The following is a 23,486-nucleotide window of genomic DNA, read 5'->3' as shown; positions in this document are numbered from 1 at the left end:
GTTGTTTATCTTAGAAACTTGTCTTTTTAGAAAGTAGTGACAGCTAATCTCTGTTAGCTAGTCTGTAGCTAACCAATTCAATTAATTTTACATTGAATATACCTACATCGATGAAAAAGATAATGATAAAAATATTTCATAGTTTTCATACTTCAGACTCATTTAAAAAAATAATATACATAAGCAAAGTATACAATAAGATGGCTTTCATAAGAATTTTATTGCAGTAAAAGTCTTAAGTGTATGCATTTGAAGACAAGCAAATTTGTTGTTTTTATTACTGTACCTCATATTTCTGTTTAAGCCAGTGTCATTAGCTCTGCAATAAATATTTACCATCAGGGTCGGCTAAGCAGTTCTCACCTTGATGATGCAGCTGACAATATAACTTTTATATTAGCCTATTTTTTTACCTTTAGTTTAATTAATTATTAAGACAATCCCCTAACATAGGAACAGCTGTTCAGTTTTGCCTTATTAACTCCACTGTTTGTGGTAGTTAATGTTTTAATCTTTGAAGCTAGTTCACAGATCTGTACCATGTCAACTAAGTGTTTAAATGGTGCCTGTGGTTCGAGTCAAATATCAAGATCACATAAATATCATCACATTAATCCAAATAGTTTTGAAAGGGAGATGAGTGTTACGGGGGGGTTGCCCCCATGCTTCTTCTTAACTGGGGGGGTCTCCTCATAACCCACCTCAAATCAAGACCTGAAATATAGTCCTGGTTTTCAAAATACGACGGAAGACGTGTCCACCAATTATGTTTTACTGTCACCGCTAGCCAATGCAGTCTAGTCTGTATTGTACACTTTATTTAACCCTGAATCAGGTACTCTGTAAGGTACAACACATACAAGTCCATGTTATGATGTGCTCAGTATTTATTGCTTTATTAAAGTCTTGGATCATGAATTCATACTAGACACAATAGGTCATCTTTACAATTAGACAAACTACTGCATTTCTGATATGAAACACAATGACATTTTTCATGTATGTCGAATTATTTGAAGTTACTTTCAATCTATTCACTGTAGGCTAAACGTTTAAGACATGGTGTGTTTAATAAGAACATATTCAGTATAGACAGAGATGTGGATATTTGTGCTGTTACAGGTGGAAGACCTCAGGTGACGTTCAAGTTACTCTCTACTCATGTCCACAAGCTGTTCTGGTGGGTGGGTGTGTTTGAGGGAGAGAAAGAAAACATCATCATCATTGTTATTGTAACATCCATGGCTACGCATATCATAAATATGTGGTGAAAAAATATCTATTTTACTAGCTCCAGTTGTGGTTTAAGTTTAAAATGTACCATCTAGTCTTTCTCATTCTAGATACCCAGTGCCATTTTACGCAACACAGTGATAGTTGAAATTATGATAACAGGACATGACACTTATGCAACCTGCTATACTGTACATCATAAATCTCTTCGTTCTGTGTTACTTGTTACACTGCTATATACTTTGATGACTTCAGTCACATATAGATCTAATCAGTAAGGAGTGTTGGCATGGTGAACAGAAACTTTGAATCTGAAGATTCTGCATTTTTGAGACCCTGAGCTGATTGTGTGTTTGGGTTCAGACCACACACAAATGCGCCACACGCACAAATGTTGTTCTAAAATGGTGGAGACTATAAGTCTCACAGATTATGAACATCATTACTGTCAGAGTCTGTACTGACACTCAGTTGAGTGTTTGATAACGTAATCAGACGGCCGCCCAGGTTGATGGGGGATTAGTGGTTTACCTCTGATCCACTGGAGGTCTATGAACTTCGGTTGAGGTGATAACACTTGCCGTCAACAATCAGCCCTTGACAGGTTGCAACTCCCTCACCTTTCAAAAAGAATAATTACATTCCTGAAGATGCTCACTAAATAATTTAAAACAAAGATTTTGTGTAACATTTCTTTGATACTGTAGAAAGAGATTGTCAGACATTTTTTCTGATATCAAACCACATGTACTTCATTCCTTGATAGATTTCATTACTAGGTTTTTCAAAATGTCCTACATTTTGTACTACAAAAAATCACAAGTCCTTAGCACAACATTCAATACAGAACAGAACAAAGGATAGTATTGTAGATAGTGTTGTAGTTTTGCAAACAGGCTGTACTGTATTTTTGTCTACCACACTTTTCCTTGATTTAGAGGGCTTCATGATATGGTTGTCATGATATGGTTGTTATAATACTATATTATAACAGACATTCTTCATACCGTGTCTGAACTCCTTTAGATGAGAGGGTCCCTCTATGACTGATGAAATAAACACTGGAGAGAATGGTACTAGATTAGATAATATTTTAAAATATTGAAAGTATATATATATTTTTATAGATGCATTGAGCTTGCAAATATTCACTCCCACATTTTGAACTCGGGGGAAACGTCAGGTCTAGAGAAGACCCAAAATGGTGCCCATTTAGTTTAATATACACTCAAAAAACACACCAACGCAGATAGTGTGGACTGAATTAGCAATACGAACCCTCGGTGCTCTCAACAGCGTGCTTCTGCAGCTCCTCTGGACTGCCTTGTGAATGGACGCTACCTTGTCTGTCCTCAGACACTGATGATAAATAAATATGGTAATCACGGTCGCACGGTAAGTGATAAATTGCTGTGATTACTGTCATCAGAGAAATGGGTCACTTGTCAATTCCTTTCGATTGATGGCATATGTTTCATTTCAACTTTGGTGGGGGGGGGGGGGGGGCGCCACTCACACCACCAATCTGCAGGAATAATTGGTGGGCTGACTGTAGAAGTCGTTTGACATTAGCACGATTACCTAGCGCCGCACTCCTCTGCATCTCGGAGATCGGTTCATGCAGCTGCCCGGTCCTGATGTCCACCAGAGTGGCCTGAGAGTTCTGGGTGCCCTGCCGGAACGCGTGGTTGGATGGGTAGTTGTAGACTGCAGACAGAAAAGGTCATCATGGACCATCGCGCCCATTGGATGTTGAGTGTTGGTATGTGAGCACAGGCATGGAAGTTATTCGTACAGCCCGAGACTCTTCTGTCCATCTCACTGATGTGTTCCTTCAGCATGCCGGTGTTGACGTCCATGAGGAAACGTCTGGAAGGTTCTGTGCCCTGTCTGCGGAGCTCAGGGGGAACTGCTTCGTGAGTTATGTCTGTAGCAACGTCATCAGTGCTCCTCAAGTCAATCTGTGAGACTGGACTGTTCTCCACGCCTCGCCTGGACTCAGCCGCTGGTGAAAGTATTGAATTTTAAAATACAAGGTTAGAATGTGAAAATATGGACCTTAAGGGGTCAGGGGAGCTCTGGCTGTTTTCCCTTACGGTCACAGAAGGCCTCGTCTCCTGAGTACTGACGGTCTTCACGATCACTGATCACTCACCTGTCCCCAGTAACTCTCCTCAACTTCTCTGTGCAACTCCCTCAGTTCCCCTGAGTTCTTGCAAAGTATTGACAGCATCTAGTCTCTGCTTCCTGAGCCTGTTGTTGTGCCTCTCTGGTTTTTTAGACTTTTTGCCTGCTCTTCGTTTTTGGGATTTGTTGCCATATCTATTCCATTTTTGGGATTTGTTGCCATATCTATTCCATGTCCGATTTTTACATTCTGACTGTCTGGTTTTTGACAGCTGTTGTTAGCATTATGTTTGCACCTGTTCCAGTTTTATTCGCATCTCAGTAAAAATTCACATGGACCCTTATGTTACACCTGAGTCACTCCGGCCACAACTTTCCATTTCCACCTTCCACCAGGTGTATTATAGGCTGTGTTCAAAATAGCCTACTACATACTACTGGCATGCTGCTTGGGCCCCAAATCAGTATCCAGTATGCAGTATGCAAATAAAAAGAATTTTTCCTGTATGCAAAACATCCCCGGATGACATACTACTTCCGCAAAATATTCCAGTACGTGAACAGAGCTATCTTCGTGGTGTACTGCATCCCATCATGCAATGCTACGTTCACGTGACCCCGTAGTATGATTTGCATTTGTCGCATACTGGAAACTGTACTGCATATTACTACGAGGACCAGTATGCAGTATCCAGTATATACTGAGTGCAGTATGCAGTATGTAGTAGACTATTTCGAACACAGACATAGACTCTGTCATAGACTCTCTTCATAAGTACAGGACTTTTAAATGGCCTTTAGATGGTGTCGTTCGTACTTGGGACACTCACATGGTCCTGGGTTCCTCTGCATCTGTGAACTCTGGGGCAACATCTGCCCAGTCTTGGTGTCCACCAGAATGGCGTGAGAGTTCTGGGTGCCCTGCCTGAACTCATAGTTGGATGGGTAGTTGTAGACTGTGGAGAGAGGAGTAGAGCAGCATCAACACAACATCTGGGTAGAAGCCATGTGGTGTGAGACCTGTCTGTGCTACATGTCATGTGGTTCGGCCATGTGGTGTGAGACGGGTCCGTGCTACATGTCATGTGGTTCGGCCATGTGGTGTGAGACGGGTCTGTGCTACATGTCATGTGGTTCGGCCATGTGGTGTGAGACGGGTCCGTGCTACATGTCATGTGGTTCGGCCATGTGGTGTGAGACGGGTCTGTGCTACATGTCATGTGGTTCGGCCATGTGGTGTGAGACGGGTCTGTGCTACATGTCATGTGGTTCGGCCATGTGGTGTGAGACGGGTCCGTGCTACATGTCATGTGATTCGTACAGCCCGAGACTCTCCTGTCCATCTCACTGATGTGTTCCTTCAGCATGCCGGTGTTGAGATCCATGAGGAAACGTCTAGAAGGTTCTGTGCCCTGTCTCCGGAGCTCAGGGGGAACTGCTTCGTGAGTTATGTCTGTAGCAACGTCATCAGTGCTCCTCAAGTCAATCTGTGAGACTGGACTGTTCTCCATGCCTCGCCTGGACTCAGCCGCTGGAGAAAGTATTGAATTTTAAAATACAAGGTTAGAATGTGAAAATATGGACCTTAAGGGGTCAGGGGAGCTCTGGCTGTTTTCCCTTACGGCCACAGAAGGCCTCATCTCCTGAGTACTGACGGTCTTCACGATCATTGATCACTCACCTGTCCCCAGTAACTCTCCTCAACTTCTCTGTGCAACTCCCTCAGTTCCCCTGAGTTCTTGCAAAGTATTGACAGCATCTAGTCTCTGCTTCCTGAGCCTGTTGTTGTGCCTCTCTGGTTTTTTAGACTTTTTGCCTGCTCTTCGTTTTTGGGATTTGTTGCCATATCTATTCCATTTTTGGGATTTGTTGCCATATCTATTCCATGTCCGATTTTTACATTCTGACTGTCTGGTTTTTGACAGCTGTTGTTAGCATTATTTTTGTACCTGTTCCAGTTTTATTCGCATCTCAGTAAAAATTCACATGGACCCTTATGTTACACCTGAGTCACTCTGGCCACAACTTTCCATTTCCACCTTCCACCAGGTGTATCATAGGCTGTGTTCGAAATAGCCTACTACATACTACTGGCATGCTGCTTGGGCCCCAAATCAGTATCCAGTATGCAGTATGCAAATAAAAATAATTTTTCCTGTACGCAAAACATCACCGGATGACATACTACTTCCACAAAATATTCCAGTACGTGAACAGAGCTATCTTCGTGGTGTACTGCATCCCATCATGCAATGCTACGTTCACGTGACCCCGTAGTATGATTTGCTTTTGTCGCATACTGGAAACTGTACTGCATATTACTACGAGGACCAGTATGCAGTATCCAGTATATACTGAGTGCAGTATGCAGTATGTAGTAGGCTATTTCGAACACAGACATAGACTCTGTCATAGACTCTCTTCATAAGTACAGGACTTTTAAATGGCCTCTAGATGGTGTCGTTCGTACTTGGGACACTCACATGGTCCTGGGTTCCTCTGCATCTGTGAACTCTGGGGCAACATCTGCCCAGTCTTGGTGTCCACCAGAATGGCATGAGAGTTCTGGGTGCCCTGCCTGAACTCATAGTTGGATGGGTAGTTGTAGACTGTGGAGAGAGGAGTAGAGCAGCATCAACACAACATCTGGGTAGAAGCCATGTGGTGTGAGACGGGTCCGTGCTACATGTCATGTGGTTCGGCCATGTGGTGTGAGACGGGTCCGTGCTACATGTCATGTGGTTCGGCCATGTGGTGTGAGACCTGTCTGTGCTACATGTCATGTGGTTCGGCCATGTGGTGTGAGACCTGTCTGTGCTACATGTCATGTGGTTCGGCCATGTGGTGTGAAACGTGTCCGTGCTACATGTCATGTGATTCGTACAGCCCGAGACTCTTCTGTTCATCTCACTGATGTGTTCCTTCAGCATGCCGGTGTTGAGGTCCATGAGGAAACGTCTAGAAGGTTCTGTGCCCTGTCTGCGTTCTTCAACAGGAGCAGACGTCCAGCTCGTTTTGTCCTGAACCGTTGCTTCATTTTCAGTAGCACGAACAACCTCCCAAACTGGTTTATCTACAGAATCCAAAATAAATAGTACCCATGGGAAATAAGAGAAGGGATTTGTGCGGACAGAGTTAAATTCACATTTTCTGCCATGCACTATTCAGATTTAAAATCCACATGTACGCTCTTCAACTCTTATGAGCACTAGCTCACTGTGCAGAGGGTTGTGTGTCCTGCCTGTGGTAGATCAAATGTTTATTCTCACCCAGGTATTGATCTTGGACCAGCTGTGGGGAATTGAGAATCCATCCACCATTTTGTAAACGAAGAGCATCATTTTGCAAAGGTCTGGCTTGAAGACCTACACACACACACACACACACACACACAAAATCAAATATTAACATCCACATTTTCAAATTACATATTACATTTGTATCCTGAACAATCATAGTATTGGTTAAATCCCAGTCTGCATGAGTTAAGTATCTCATGAAATCAGGGGAAAAAGGGAAAATTTGGAAATGTTTCTGTATTTTAGCCATCTATCATATGTTTGTAGTCAAATATAATATGCCGTGCATTTAAATATTTGAATGCATTTTGAATACATCATTTTCAAACATCAATTTCATCAGTTTTATAGGTTTTCTTAAACCAATCTGACGTGCAACTTATATCAGGGTGTTCACAGATAACAGATCATTTATAATCTGCCATTCAGCATGGATCAAAGATCAAAGTCCTGTTAACTTAAGAAATCAATAAAGATTTCCTCCAGACAAGTCTGGAAATGTGAGAATATTTTCATGACTGGATATGTTAAGCTATAGATGATGTGTTAAGCTCATAATGTATTGAGCTATAGATGATGTGTTAAGCTATAGATAATGTATTGAGCTATAGATGATGTGTTAAGCTATAGATAATGTATTGAGCTATAGATCATGTGTTGAGCTATAGATGATGTGTTAAGCTATAGATGATGTGTTAAGATATAGATGATGTATTAAGATATAGATGATGTGTTAAGCTATAGATAATGTATTGAGCTATAGATGATGTGTTGAGCTATAGATGATGTGTTAAGATATAGATGATGTATTAAGCTATAGATGATGTGTTAAGATATAGATGATGTATTAAGATATAGATGATGTGTTAAGCTATAGATAATGTACTGAGCTATAGATCATGTGTTGAGCTATAGATGATGTGTTAAGCTATAGATTATGTGTTAAGATATAGATGATGTGTTAAGCTATAGATGATGTGTTAAGCTATAGATGATGTATTGAGCTATAGATGATGTGTTAAGCTATAGATGATGTGTTAAGCTATAGATGATGTGTTAAGCTATAGATGATGTGTTGAGCTATAGATGATGTGTTGAGCTATAGATGATGTGTTGAGCTATAGATGATGTGTTAAGATATAGATGATGTATTAAGCTATAGATGATGTGTTAAGCTATAGATGATGTGTTAAGCTATAGATGATGTATTGAGCTATAGATGATGTGTTAAGATATAGATGATGTGTTAAGCTATAGATGATGTGTTAAGCTATAGATGATGTATTGAGCTATAGATGATGTGTTAAGCTATAGATGATGTGTTAAGCTATAGATGATGTGTTGAGCTATAGATGATGTGTTGAGCTATAGATGATGTGTTAAGATATAGATGATGTATTAAGCTATAGATGATGTGTTAAGCTATAGATGATGTGTTAAGCTATAGATGATGTATTGAGCTATAGATGATGTGTTAAGATATAGATGATGTGTTAAGCTATAGATGATGTGTTAAGCTATAGATGATGTATTGAGCTATAGATGATGTGTTAAGCTATAGATGATGTGTTAAGCTATAGATGATGTGTTAAGCTATAGATGATGTATTGAGCTATAGATGATGTGTTAAGCTATAGATGATGTGTTAAGCTATAGATGATGTATTGAGCTATAGATGATGTGTTAAGCTATAGATGATGTATTAAGCTATAGATGATGCCGCTTCCTGCATTTCATCTGATGAGAGAACAGACTGACCTACAGTCTGCTGCTATGGCAATACGAATTCCCTTGGTTCTCACTCCAGTCTCATCATTTTACAAATAAAACAGTGCCTAATGTGTGTGTGTGTGTGTGTGTGTAATGATCAAGCAACCCATTATTACACAAGGCCTCTGTTTTAAATGCCTTTGACAAACCCAGACAGGCAGAGAATCCTTACCAGCCACAGCAAAACACAGAAGCAGTGTCCTTAGCATGATGTCTGAAGAACAAACGTTGGTTAACGTCAAATCCAACGAGCTTGCTCGCTATCAGCTGGGCCAGCCTGTTGATCCTGGCTTGATCTTCACAAGGACTGTGGACTGCAGCTGTCGCTCGCTTTAAAAAGTCTCTTTCACCTGGCTGTAAACCTGAATTGAATGAGTCTGAAAGGAGGTCACTGATGAAATGTCAGGGACAATGTCTTAGACTTTGAACATAATTTACACACGTTTTCTTTATCATAAGAATCATAAATGCTGAAACACTGCTGATATGACTTTTCTGAAATGACTGTGATTAAAAATGATTGCTGAACTTCATTAAGATTTACTGATGAAGTTCATGAAGTGAGCCGGTCCCAGTCTGCAGGGGCGACGCCCACTCACTCACAGCCACGCCCCTCTTCCCCCCCACACACACCCCAAATCACTCCCATGGTTCCATCCCCCTCCCTAAACACCTTTTCCACCTGGTGCATATTTCATACTCATTACTCACTGCCTATTTAAGCCCACAGGTCCTAACCTCCAGTGCCCAACATTGAAGTCTCAACAGCTGTGATGCACTGTTCAGGAGAGGGACTGTGAAAGCCAAGGTTTAATTAACCCCAAATAACTTCTATAAAACATGTTTAACGTAACAAATAACACTGAGGTAGAAACGCAAAGGGCTCTTACAAAACATAACTGCCCACAAACATAATAGTTTTTGTTTACAAAACTTTAAAACTTAAGGAATAAGATTCGACTGAGAGACACATTCAATGTCTTAAATTTTATTTGTATTTTCCTTTATAGTTTTCCTTTAAAAGAAGCCAGACTTGTGTGGATTAACAGTTGGAATGTACAAGACTTTTGAAACAAGTGGCATTTTAGCCTCAGAGATGTGGGTGGACACAAATGAGAAGAGAATAAGGTTTTATTGAGTTTATATCGGGTTCTCCTCCAGAGGGGAGCAAAGACCCAGAAACACGCTTATGTGAACGACGGGGCATGATGAGGCAAACAATACACTAATGAAAGACAAAAACAAAAAAAAAAAAACAAACAATGGAAGGCAGGCTAAAACACACTGAGGTAAATATAGATCTTGGACTAAGCAGAAGACAGAACAACATGAACTAGACTCAAACACGCATGCAGAAAGAGAGGCCTTAATGGAAAATTCACTCAAACAAAGCAAAGCTTACCTAGAGAGGACATGGGGCAAAAGACAGAACCAACCAGACAGACACGAGAACAGCTACAAGAAACTCAGGGGGAGAAAGACCTACAAAGACTATGGTGAAACAAAAGCCTAAATATACAGCTTAATGATGATAGGATCAAGAAACACATGATAGAAACGAGGGCCTGAACAGAGGCAGGGAAAAGGGTAAACTACTTACACATGGCAGGAGATAACAGAGAAGCAATGCTGCCACTGACAGCAGGATGGGGTGACATATTAAACAAGATAATAAACCATGAAAAGAGGTGACATTACCTAAAATTACATGAACAGAGTGAGTACTAAATTAAACTAATGTAAATGAGAGCGAACACTGAGATATAAGCTTAGATACATGTAGGTTAAAATAAATACATGTCCAGCTAGCTAAGACAAAGTTAGTGGAGTTCAATAAACTAAATTTATACATTAAAAATATACTATTTAAACATTTATTTGTATGGATTAATTAATGAAAATGTAAAACATAAAAAAGCTTTTTTTGCCAAAGGAAACCATACATGTGTACTTAATTTCATTAATTCATCCATCCATCTATCTATTTTCCCTTCTTGATCTCTCACTCTTTTGACTGTATTGGGTCAAAGCTGCAAGTTTGATTGTTCTCAGTGACGATTCTCATAATGGTGTTTCCTCATGGTCTATAAAAGGAATAAAAATTAACATGGGCACACACACACACACACAAACATACACACACTTTTTTTTTCAGAAACTGAAAAAAAATGTGTACGTGATGTGGATTAATACTAAGAAATATATGTATTATATATTTTCATTAACATGGCAAAATCTAGATGCAACCCATCTAAAAATGTGATTGTAATAATATGTGGAACTCACTTCAACATTCTCATAGACAGGGCAGCTGGACGTGGAAGTGTGGTCTTTAGGATGGGGGTCGAAGCCAACATACTGTGAAGCAAAGAGTTAACATGCAGGTTAATAATGAACACTGAATAGCTTTATATTTCCATGCTTCATAAATCTCCCACTGGAGTTTCTCCACTGATGATGTTTTTGCTGCTGTCAGTTGCTGCATCTCATACAGAGATTTCACTTTGAGAGTAAGAACTCCAAATGAAACTCAACTCACTAAATGAAACTCCTAATGGACACATGTCTGCAATGCCTCACCTCATGATCAGGTTCATCTGTGTTTCTCTTTTGATTCCTGCATCTGATGTTGTCGATGATGTTCCAACCATAAAACACAGAATAAACATTAATCATGATATCATCATATAATTATGTACACATAAATAATTATAAAATAAATAATTTCTGAATTGCAGCAATATCACAACAATAATAACAAGTCATGTTACCTTCTTAAACTTTCTCTCTTCAACAATAAAACTATCATGACAGAAAGGACAACTCCACAGAGCCCAGTTCCAACAGCAATAGGCAAAATGTAGAAGAGACCTGCTGAGAAACACAGACATATGCACTACCACTGTAGTGTTTTGTACTATTGTAGTATTGTTGTACTATTATTCATACATACAATAGAGGAACATTAAAATGTACAATTAGCAAAAATTGTTTACCACCTACTCTTAACAGTGATGGTCACAGTTCCATTGAGAGCTCCATGTTCATTCTGAGCTACACAGTAGTACAGTCCAGTGTGTTCAGCAATGATGTTAGTGATGCTGTAACTCTGTCCAGATCCTACAGGTGAGGTTTCTCCTTCTTTAAACCAGGTGTAGTTCTGCACAGGTGGGTTGGCATCACTGCTGCAGGTCAGAGTCACTGAACTGTCCTCCATTATTTCACCAGAGGGACTGTTGGACACTGATACATTCTTTGGAGGATCTAAAACAGAAATTTAATTATTTTGGGGAAAATGATTTAAATTGAAAATTAAATCTAAATTTAAATTTAAATAAATTATCTTAATAGTAACAGAAGCCAGGTGTTTTATTGATTAAAACATTTTTGTTCCATCATATTCCTGCAAATGGTAATAACACATAATACTTATTGATGTCTCGACATGAAGGAAGCATAATAAACTCACATGTGACAGTGAGAGTTTGATGTAGAGAGGGGAGATGTTCATATCCTCTTACAGCACACCTATAACTGCCTGCGTCCTCACTGCTGACTGACTGCAGGTGGAGTGGGTTTGTATTTGAGGATAAAGGACGTCCATTTTTGTACCAGATGAATGTTGGACTGTCAGTCAGACTGCAGGTGGTTGTACATGCCAGATCTGCTGTCTCTCCCTCCGTCACTTCACGAGGAGTCTTCACATGGAGCTCTAACACAATAAGAGAATCATCAGACCATACTAATGGATGTCAGACCATACTAATGGAGATCAGATCATTCTAATGGCGGTCAGATAATTCTATTGGAGGTCAGATCATTCTAATGGAGATCAGATCATTCTAATGGAGGTCAGATCATTCTAATGGAGGTCAGATCATTCTATTGGAGATCAGATCATTCTAATGGAGGTCAGATCATTCTAATGGATGTCAGACCATACTAATGGAGATCAGATCATTCTAATGGAGATCAGATCATTCTAATGGAGGTCAGATCATTCTATTGGAGGTCAGATCATTCTAATGGAGATCAGATCATTCTAATGGAGGTCAGATCATTCTAATGGATGTCAGACCATACTAATGGAGATCAGATAATTCTAATGGAGATCAGATCATTCTAATGGAGGCCAGATCATTCTATTGGAGATTAGATCATTCTATTGGAGGTCAGCTCATGCTAATGTTCATATGCAGAACTGTGTAGGTGTTTATTTAAACATTAATAAAAGCTTGTGTAGCAGAATTAACATTTCAGAATAGTTCAAGAGTCCTCTGGGCAGAGGGACAATGTGCATAACAAATAACAACCAAACTGAGGATGATGGATTGAACTCACCAGTGACATTGATCTTCACAGCACCTCCCAGCCATTTTTCTTTCTCCACATTTGTTTTGATTCTGAAGTGGTATTCATGTTCATCCTCCTTCGTTATATTGCTCAGAGTGAGGGAGAAGTGCTGCTGTTTATCTACTGAACACTGGACCCTGCCCGAGTCCTTAGTGCAGTTACATATTGCAGGCTTCGCTAGGTCTATGACCCAAAACTCCTCTTTCACTTCAAGGCCTGCTGGGTATGTGTAAGTGCCATTGAAAGACACTGTGGACCCCTGTGGAGCACATATTTCAGTTTGGTTGTATTTCACACTCCATCCTCCTCCAGAAGCCCCTGAAACAAATAACACATGACAGAGGGGGATTAGAGGAGTCTGGGCCCATAAGAGAGTGGGAGTATCTTACAGCTTCACTTCTCTCTCCGCTCTAAGTCCAGCAGATACTGCAGAACACTGAGCTGATTCTGAGATGAACCACAAAGTGAGAAGGGCTCTGGAATCCCTGCAGTAGGGTGGTGGTGGTGGGGGGGGGGGGGGGTCAGAAATATCAGAAAAAAGCCATTGTTACACACATTGACAGTCCTCTCCCATTGGACCATAAAGTTCCCCGTGGACAGCCAATGAGGGCTACTCTCAGACTAAATGGGTAGGGGGATACATCATCATAAGTGAAGAAGAGAAGAGAGAGAGGGAGAGACAGAGGGAGGGAAGGAGGGAGGGGAGAGATGTTGTTCTGAAACCTCTGTGACCCTCTGTGTAACCCTCACTTGTGCACATGTGCCCTCGCTCATTCATCACTTACTATTCTTCTTACTATTCGTGTGCTATCAGTTTATTCACGCTTTTGTGTTGGTTGTTTCCATCTACCGTCCTGTTCACTCGATTAGAGTCAAATCGTGTTTGTTGTCTGTGTATCATGCTTCTTCTGGCTTTACGTCACTGACCCTTTTTTTGTATAAAAAGGATTGTGTATGGAATTGTGGACTTGTGTTTGATTCCTGTGTGTATGTCAGCATGTTTTGTATTTTGCTGGACTGTTACTCAGTTGGGGGACAGATTAGAGCTGTACGCACATACTATATCACATAGGAAACTCTGTAAAGATACACCAGAGTAGTGGGCAGGAGGCACCCTTGTAATTATAATATATCACATTCTTTAAATAGCCTAGTTTAGATGTATTATCTTTCCTGCTTTGCTTGGGCTCCACCCCAGTCTCCCTAGTAGCCGCCCACCTGATTTATTTTACCACCACACTGTAGTCGGAATATTATATATCATAATTGACATTACTTCCATTATGATTATAGTTATTTTGTTATTGATTATTACCTGATTATTATATTTAAGCCAACTATTTTATCATTATATTATATATACATTGTTATATTGGTGTTATTGCATTACATATTAAAGCGGACTATCGCTACTGTGACGGGCAGTGTGAGCAACTAAAAAGGAAGCGATCACGCCAAGTCTCAGGGAAAGAGGATGGTTTAATAGAAAGTGCGCAAACCAAATACCCGTGACATAGATCCAGATTAAGGAAATAATAACCAGCAGTCAACTGGTACAAAGACAAGACATATATAGACGAACAAACGACCCTCAGGTGAGACGGATCACGGGTCCCGCCCACCTGAGGGACGAACATCACGTGACCAAAAACAGGACCGCTGCCGCTGTAACCGGGGGCGACCGGTAGGGGGCCCCCCCACAACGTGACAGCTACCTGTGGTTTGTGGGGTATTGTTGATTTGTTTTTTATATTTTGAAGCAAGAACAGTAATACAATGAAATACAAACTCATCTTATTTTGCTTCTCTTTTTTTGTGATAAAAACTGACCCCCTCCCTCCCAAACGGAAACACAAAAAGACAAATCATACCAGCACATAGCATCAGCACACACACACACACACACACACACACACACACACACACACACACACACACACACACACACACACACACACACACACACACACACACACACACATTGTGGGGTATTGTTGCTAGCTAATCTAATTGTCTACTAGTTGTCTAGGCAAGAGCTGGTTGGTATGGACTTGTGACAGCAACTCTCATAGGAAGTGTGGTGTCTGTTTGTCAGACACAAGGTCAAGTATATCACATCACTATTGACTAAATCAGTTTGTTCAAGAATGCATGTTCAGTTGTATGTGCTGACTCACCTGTAATCATGTGCAGAAAGATCAGAAGAAGATGGGTAATTCTTAGTGACGTCATTATAGGAGTCTGTTTGTACAGAAGAACATATTATATTTGTCTTTAGTTTGCAAGATGTTGCAAATGTCTAAATCACTTCAATGCACAGAAAGATATACAGTATATTTACCTTTAATAAGGTGATGTCCACAACCCTCAAATGCAAATTTATTTGTCATATGAGACAACTGAATAGTGGCTTGAAAGTGGATTCAGAGCTTTTTCTGTGTACATCTTTTAAATAGGTTAAATAGGTATCATACAATAGCAGTTGTAGACCAGTAGGCTGAACATTTGTCTTATTTTTCAGTGCACAGACTATAACTAGACATAAAGTATTGTGGTTTAAAACCACATGGTAGAAACCACAGCTGGGTACAAGGACAAAAGTTAAAATAATCCCTCATAAGAACCGAACATATAAAAGACGAAATGTATGTGTAACGATTGTATTGGACAGAAGTGACGCAATTGCAAAGTAGAATATTTATTTAAAGAAAACACAACAACACTGAAGAGCGTGACCTTTCTATGGTGAAATAGACAACGGAGGGGAATGCAACTTGTACATCTATTGGTTAAACTAACTGCAAAGCAAAAATGAAAGAGTCCAGGGACTGTCACGTAAGGCAACGCCCCCTCTCGTAGCTGGCACTCTGGGTTCCCTCATGTCCGTGTTCCCTGCCTGTTTGTCCCGCCCTGCTCGTTTGTTGCGTTTATTCCTTGTTTGTTGCCACGCCCCAGTGTCATTGCCATCACCTGTCCCTAGTTAGTTTCTATGTATAAAGTCCCAGTATTTCCCCAGTCCAGTATCCGTGATTTTGTCTACTTTGTGCCTTGTGCTTTGTTCAATCCTGTTCTTCATGAGTATTGTTTCCTCAGCGAGTATTTCTGCCTGTTCCGTGTTTTCCCCGTCGCGTTTAGTTTCTCTGTCCGATTATGTCTGTTCGTATTTCATGTCTGGACTGCCTGCCCGTTATGACCCATGCCTGTCACTTCGACTCTGCCTATGGAATTTCCTTTAATAAATCTCGCTCTCCTCAGCGTTTGTGTCCGCCTCCCTGTTCTGCCCAGCGCAGAACGTTACATAATCACGGATCTAACCAGGACACAGCGAGAGAGCGAGACTCCGGTGAGTTTAGTCGCTGTAACGAGTTGTTGGCTGCTTCCGTGCAGTTTAACTCTCATGTGTTACAGCGCGAACGAGCCGGAGACAGGAATACCCCTGGCGCTGTGGGAACACGGAAGTCTCGTCGCAGATCGAAGAAAGCGCAGTCTCTCACCGCTGGCTTTCGCGACGAGACTCCTATTGAGCGCTGTGAGTCTGCCCTGCTTGACGAACACCACAGGGGTGAGCAACCTGTGGTGCAAGCAGCGGGCAGACGGAGTGAATGCACAGACGAGCCTTGGCTTAACCCTCGGTTGGCTCTCAATGGCTGCTGCGAGCTCCCGACGCCTCAGAGGAGGCAGAGCCATCGCAGAGAGAGCCACCGAGGGGCGTGTGTGTCTGTGTGTTCTTCCAGGCTCAACCCGGACCCCGTGGAAGAGGACCCACCACCGCTGATCCCGCCAGCTACTCCCCACGACACCCCCAAGTATTTTTTGGGGGGGAGTACTGGCCACGTCGGCTTGGCGGTCCCGCCCCCCGATGACGTCAGTATGGCGGTCCCGCCCCCCGATGACGTCAGTATGGCGGCCCCGCCCCCCGAGGACGTCGGCTTGGCGGCTCCGCCCCCCGAGGACATCGGCTTGGCGGCTCCGCCCCCCGAGGACGTCAGTATGGCGGCTTCGCCCCCCGAGGACGTCTGCTTGGCGGCTCCGCCCCCCGAGCGCATCTCCTCACCTCAGGTTCCAGTTCCCGCTGCCCGTCGGCAGTCCACGCCGGTTCCTGTCCCCGCTGCCCGTCGGCAGTCCACGCCGGTTCCTGTCCCCTGTGTGTTCTTCCAGGCTCAACCCGGTTCCTGTCCCCTGTGTGTTCTTCCAGGCTCAACCCGGACCCCGTGGAAGAGGACCCACCGCCGCTGATCCCGCCATCTACTCCCCACGACACCCCCAAGTATTTTTTGGGGAGGAGTACTGGCCACGTCGGCTTGTTCCCGCTGCCAGTCTGCCGGCTCCTGTTCCCGCTGCCTGTCTGCCGGCTCCTGTTCCCGCTGCCCGCCGCCCGGCCGCGCCTGTGCCCGGCCACGCCTGTGCCTGGCCGCGCCTGTGCCCGCTGCCCGGCCGCGCCTGTGCCCGCTGCCCGGTTACAGGGACATGTTGGAACATCTGTCAAATCTCATGTCATGCAGTTTGGGTTAGAGCCTGATAAGGTCTGATGAGTTAGGAGGACACAGATTACCTGGGCCTCTGAGATTTAGTATATTGTGGTGTGGTGTGACAGCGAGGAGTCCCAGGAAAGTCCATCTCAACTCATGAAAAGAGTTTATTATTTTTTACAGTGAATTGTGTCAAAATGCGCATTAAAACAGGAACTCCTCACTTGTATCACAACGGTGCATGGCATCAAATGATGGCAGCTTAACTGATAACATGTATGACCAGTGTAGCACAAATACCCAACTGACATGAACATGAAATTTAAACACTTCTAACAACCATTAGAAGACCACAGGTGTTTGTGGGTAGTGACATGCTCTCCCCCATTACCCCATTTGGACCAACGTTACTATGTTCTGAGGCTGAGGCCAGCCATTTGGGTTTAGAGATGTGGCTCGGTTTAAAAGTGAGCTTAGACAGGTGTGAGACACCAGACCTCAGTGTTGAGATTCCTGGATAATAATAATACACTGTTAAATAGACAAACCCCATAAACCCTAAGTGATGACGAGACGAGCCACAGGTGAGACGAATAATCACAAGACGTAACTGCACCCACGGAGATCCACAGACGCAGACGAGTAGACGCAGACGACGTAAAAACACACGCCCAAAAGGGAGGGGCCGGGGTCTTATATATAATATATATATATATATATATATATATATATATATATATATATATATATATATATATATATATATATATATATATATATATATTTAATAGGGGTGGGCATAGATTAATTTTTTTTATCTAGATTAATCTCACTGAAATCTTGAAATTAATCTAGATTAATCTATATTAAAATGGCTCATATGCGTGCTACCCAAGTAATGACTAAAAGTCTGTTTTTGAGATAGGGTTTCTTAATACAGACAGAGGGTGCATTAGACCAGGGGCTCATCTCCTGTTTCCAAAATGCATCAATGACTGCTTGAGGAAGCTGTTCTACTTTGATACTTGAAGAAAAAAAAAACATGCTCAATAAAATGTAGGCTACTCGTGTTCAAAGGTTTATTCAGTTAAACATGAATTTGTAAGCCTACATACTGTACATTAAATAACATGTTTATTCAGCTAAACATGATATTTGAAATGTAAGCCAATAATTTAGTACATTTAACCTCACGGACGTAATTTTCAAAAGTCAGTTTTGGTCCTCTGTAGTTTTAACGGTTAAAAAGAAATATTTAAATAGCGACGAATCTGGCGCTAGGACCATGCAGAAAACGACCGCTCCGAGCTCCGCTCCGGTAACACTTTACGTTCCTAAAAATGAATTTTCCATGAAGCAAACCTGGCGACTTCGTGGCTGCATCCATCTAAAAACACGTACGATTTGTAATTCACAGGTTTGAAAACTCGTTCTCGCCCCTACTGTGCAATTTGGTTAGGAATACAGCCGAGCTAAACTATCAAGTTGAAAGTCATCCTAGTTTGTTTATCCATTTTGACCAAGTTCCCAACCCAACTTTAAAAATAGATTACCGGCGATCATTTTTATATCGCCCGATAAGAGTATCAAATTAACGACCGCCGTTAACGACGAGGCTGAAGTTGGTTACTTATTCGCAGTTTGAGATTCGTTTGGTTACTTATTCGCAGCTCCGTATTCGGCGGCTGAAGTTTGTTACTTATCCATAACAGGTTTCTCTTACACATAGGAACCTGTTATGTATGATGCATATGTTATTTGCCTGGCCCAGCGCCTTAAAGGTATACAGGAAGCCTCTGAAATCAAGCTGAACAATTTAATGTGCGCACCACTGCATGTGTCACGTTTTCAGTTAGATTTGAGAGCTAAAATGTTACTGGGCCAGGCCAAAATCAGGTTTCTTGTACCTTACAGGCCTCTTAAATTGCTGCTCTGCATCATTTGACCTGTGCGCACCACTCCATGTGTCATGTTTCCAGTTGGATTTGAAGCATAAAATTATGCTGGGCCAGGCCAAAATTAGGTTTCTCTTACATATAGTAAAGTGTTATGTATGATGCATATGTTATTTGCCTGGCCCAATGCCTTACATGTATACAGCAGGCCTCTGAAATCCACCTCATGAACCATTTCACCTGTGCGCTTAGTCAATATGCCATTTTGCCATTTAGATTTGAGGGCTAAAATGATTCTGGGCCAGGCCAAAATCAGGTTCATCATACATAAAGGAACTAGTTATGTATGATACAATTGAGTTTTGCCTGGCCCAATACATTACAGGCATACAGCAGGCCTCTAAAATTGCCCCTCTGAACTATTTCACCTGTGCGCTTTACTCAATATGCCATGTTTCCAGTTAGATTTGAGGGCTAAAATTATTCTGGGCCAGGCTAAAACCAGGTTCCTCATACATATGGGAACTAGTTATGTATGATACAATTGAGATTTGCCTGGCCCAAGACATTACAGGCATACAGCAGACCTCTGAACTTGGCCCTGTGAACCATTTCACCTGTGTGCTTAACTACCCAATATGCCATGTTTGCAGTTAGATTCGACACATAAAATGATTCTGGGCCAGGCCAGAACCAGGTTCCTCATACATATAGGCACTAGTTATGTATGATACAATTGAGTTTTGCCTGGCCCAAGACATTACAGGCATACAGCAGGCCTCTGAACTTGGCCCTGTGAACCATTTCACCTGTGTGCTTAACTACTCAATATGTCATGTTTCCAGTTAGATTTGAGGCATAAAATGATTCTGGGCCAGGCCAAAAACAGGTTCCTCATACATATAAGAACTACTTGTGTATGATACAATTGAGTTTTGCCTGGCCCAAGACATTACAGGCATACAGCAGGCCTCTGAAATTGCCCCTCTGAACTATTTCACCTGTGCGCTTTACTCAATATGCCGTGTTTCCAATTAGATTTGAGGGCTAAAATGATTCTGGGCCAGGCCAATACCAGGTTCCTCATACATATGGGAACTAGTTATGTATGATACAATTGAGTTTTGCCTGGCCCAAGACATTACAGGCATACAGCAGGCCTCTGAACTTGGCCCTGTGAACCATTTCACCAATGCGCTTTACTCAATATGCCATGTTCGCAGTTAGATTTGAGGGCTAAAATGATTCTGGGCCAGGCCAATACCAGGTTCCTCATACATATGGGAACTAATTATGTATGATACAATTGAGTTTTGCCTGGCCCAAGACATTATAGGCATACAGCAGGCCTCTGACCTTGGCCCTGTGAACCATTTCACCAATGCGCTTTACTCAATATGCCATGTTCGCAGTTAGATTTGAGGGCTAAAATGATTCTGGGCCAGGCCAAAACCAGGTTCCTCATACATATGGGAACTACTTGTGTATGATGCAATTGAGTTTTGCCTGGCCCAAGACATTACAGGCATACAGCAGGCCTCTGAACTTGGCCGTATGACCCATTTCACCTGTGTGCTTAACTACTCAATATGTCAAGTTTCCAGTTAGATTTGAGGGCTAAAATGATTCTGGGCCAGGCCAAAAACAGGTTTTTCTTACATATAGGAACTAGTTATGTATGATTCAATTGAGTTTTGCCTGGCCCAAGACATTACAGGCATACAGCAGGCCTCTGAACTTGCCCCTCTGATCCATTTCACCTGTGCACTTAACTACTCAATATGCCATGTTTCCAGTTAGATTTGAGGCATAAAATGATTCTGGGCCAGGCCCTCTGAACCATTTCAGTGTGCTCTCTGTGCACTTAACTACTCAATATGCCGTGTTTCCAGTTAGATTTAAGGTATAAAATGATGTTGGATCAGGCTAAAATCAGGTTCCTCTCTTAGGGAGTGACCTGTTCTTCATGATGCATTTGTTATTTCTCTGGCCCACCATCAATAAGGCTTTCAATAATCCTCTGAAACTGCCCCTTCAAAATGCGTTCACCTATCTGCCCACTGCTCAATATGCCATGTTGTGTGCTGGTATTTCTTCTTCCGATTATTTGTGTTCTAGAACAGCATTTCTGTGTTTTTAGTTTTCAAATCTAAGAATATGTTTCCTTACGTTAGAAATGTTGACGAATTCAATCATCATGTACAAACTGCATACAATTGAAACGACTTGAAATAGAAACCATTTTACAAATGAAATGCTTTCATTATATTTTTATTTTTTACATTCACAAAATCAGTATGGGAAACAATAACCTCTTAAATGTCTGCTCCTACGCTCGTTTAATGTAACGTTTAATCTATCGCTTTTAAACAAAGTGCGCAGCAAACACGCATCGTGAACATAACCTTTTTGAATAAGTAACCAACTTCAGCCGCCGAATACGGAGCTGCGAATAAGTAACCAAACGAATCTCAAACTGCAAATAAGTAAGCAACTTCAGCCTCGTCCGTTAACGCCGTTAACGGCCCACCACTAATATTTAAGTACTACATACTACAGCACTTTTAGTAATAATTATATAATTTTCCCCAAATTAACCCTTTTTTTTATGGCATTTGGCAGATGCTCTTATCCAGAGCGACTTACATTTTCATCTCTTTTTTTTTTTTTTTTTTACAAGTGAGCAATTGAGGGTTAAGGGGCTCAGGGGGCACCTCAGTCATGGCCTCAGGTCTCGGAATCGAACCCATAACCCTCCGGTCACAAGACCAGTTCCCTAACCGCCAGGCCATGACACGCCACCATTGTGACCACTGTAAAAAGTAAATCCGGGACACCAGGCATGTTGGTGACGTCAGACGCTGCGTGACTTTGGATACTCATAAATTATAATGTTAGTGACAGTCATTACTCAAAAATATGTACTCATTTAAACTTAAAACATAACAAAAAGTTAAGACAGCGCAAAACCTTAATGCTGGATTAACTAAATAACAAGATTTGAGTGTTAAACCAATAAAGAGTATAAGTTAACAATACTGTTCGGGTTTACAGTGTAATAATAATAATAATAATAATAATAATTTATATTAATAATAGTTGAAGTGCTTTTATATATCAGTCAGGGTCACCAGTTCACCACCAGTTCAGAATGAAACCTACCACCTTTCTGGGAGTCAACAGCGCTAACTAGTAAGTAAGTAAGTAAGTAAGTAATCTTTATTTATAGAGCACTTTTAAAACAACTTTCGTTGACCAAAGTGCTGTACATAAAAGTAACGAGAGAAAAAAAAGACAATATAAAAGGATCAAGAACAAGAACAAGAACTAAAATACATTAAATAAAATGAGATTAAAATCAAAGTAAATGAAATAAAATCAAATCAAATAAAATCACCTCTCACTACTCAAATGCCAGTTCATAAAAATAGGTTTTTAGCTGAGATTTAAAAACAGCAGCTGAAGGTGCGAGGCGGATATTTAGGGGAAGAGTATTCCAAAGCCTCGGAGCATAAACTGCAAACGCCCGATCTCCCTTAAGCTTAAGACGAGCCCTAGGAACAGCTAACAAGTTCTGTGAGGCAGATCTCAGCGATCGCTTAGTGGCACACTAGTGGCACTACCACACCACCATGCACACAGGATGTCAGAAATTGATCTCTATTCTGTTAATCTCTTTTCATGTTACATTTAAACTGCTCTGCCATAACTTAAGAGTCTTACCTTTGTAGTGGAGACAGCTAAACGCCATTTCACTGTGACACCCAAAATGGAATCCTTTGCCTAGAACTGAGCGACTGACTCACCCAGATTTCTTTGATGGTATGTAAAGATAAACACTGATTCTTTACAACAGCAACAGGCCCCAAAGAACGCACATCCATAACGGTGTTTACCTCCCAAAAGCCTACAATGCTGACCTTATGATCTCCTGAGCTTGGGAGAGAGAGGCCATCTAAGAGAGGCTGGTCAAAACCAACCTTCGTCGGAGAACACTGGGACCACAGTCAGGAAGGACCACAGTCAGGAAGGACCACAGTCAGGAAGAACTCTAAATTCCAACCTTATCTGATTGCCCACAGTTTAAACCCACTCTACGTCCTGTGTTATAATCCAGAGCTGAAGATACAAATATTTCAGAGATCTCTGTAACTCCAAATCTGAACTGTACACAGAATTGGGATTCAGCCTACAGGAACCAGCTCGGCGAATGCAGTCTAGAGACACCGAACTTGACTACCTTCCATACAAGGAAAGTATTCAGTATTCAGCTTTCCAGCCTTAAGAACAAATGACCACAAGACCATTTAAATGTGAACACTGTGCCATGTGGTTGATAT

The 23,486-nt window shown here is 41.6% G+C and overlaps 1 protein-coding gene across 7 annotated transcripts; it reads right to left on the bottom strand.

The window, feature by feature from the left end:
• Positions 1–869: 869 nt before the first annotated feature.
• LOC143484440 (B-cell receptor CD22) lies at positions 870–23,151 on the bottom strand. Of its 7 annotated transcripts, none has more exons than XM_076983149.1 (13): positions 22,870–23,151; positions 8,602–8,806; positions 6,630–6,725; positions 6,245–6,433; positions 5,844–5,969; positions 4,682–4,891; positions 4,191–4,316; positions 3,029–3,238; positions 2,815–2,940; positions 2,512–2,592; positions 2,241–2,294; positions 1,765–1,853; positions 870–1,177 (listed from the first exon to the last, which is right to left on the bottom strand). In XM_076983149.1, exons 2-12 carry the CDS (start codon positions 8,636–8,638, stop codon positions 1,783–1,785), a joined length of 1,326 nt encoding a protein of 441 aa, XP_076839264.1. In that variant the 5' UTR covers positions 8,639–8,806; positions 22,870–23,151; the 3' UTR covers positions 870–1,177; positions 1,765–1,782. The 7 variants fall into 7 exon arrangements, with proteins under 7 accessions (XP_076839264.1, XP_076839266.1, XP_076839267.1 ...); XM_076983151.1 differs by having other exon boundaries at positions 870–1,172; XM_076983152.1 differs by having other exon boundaries at positions 23,067–23,145.
• Positions 23,152–23,486: the final 335 nt, after the last annotated feature.

The sequence above is a fragment of the Brachyhypopomus gauderio genome, chromosome 20 (genome assembly GCF_052324685.1).
Source record: "Brachyhypopomus gauderio isolate BG-103 chromosome 20, BGAUD_0.2, whole genome shotgun sequence".
NCBI classification, from domain to species: domain Eukaryota; kingdom Metazoa; phylum Chordata; class Actinopteri; order Gymnotiformes; family Hypopomidae; genus Brachyhypopomus; species Brachyhypopomus gauderio.
Note: the sequence above shows the minus strand (reverse complement) of the source record. Positions and strands in the feature narration are given on the sequence as shown.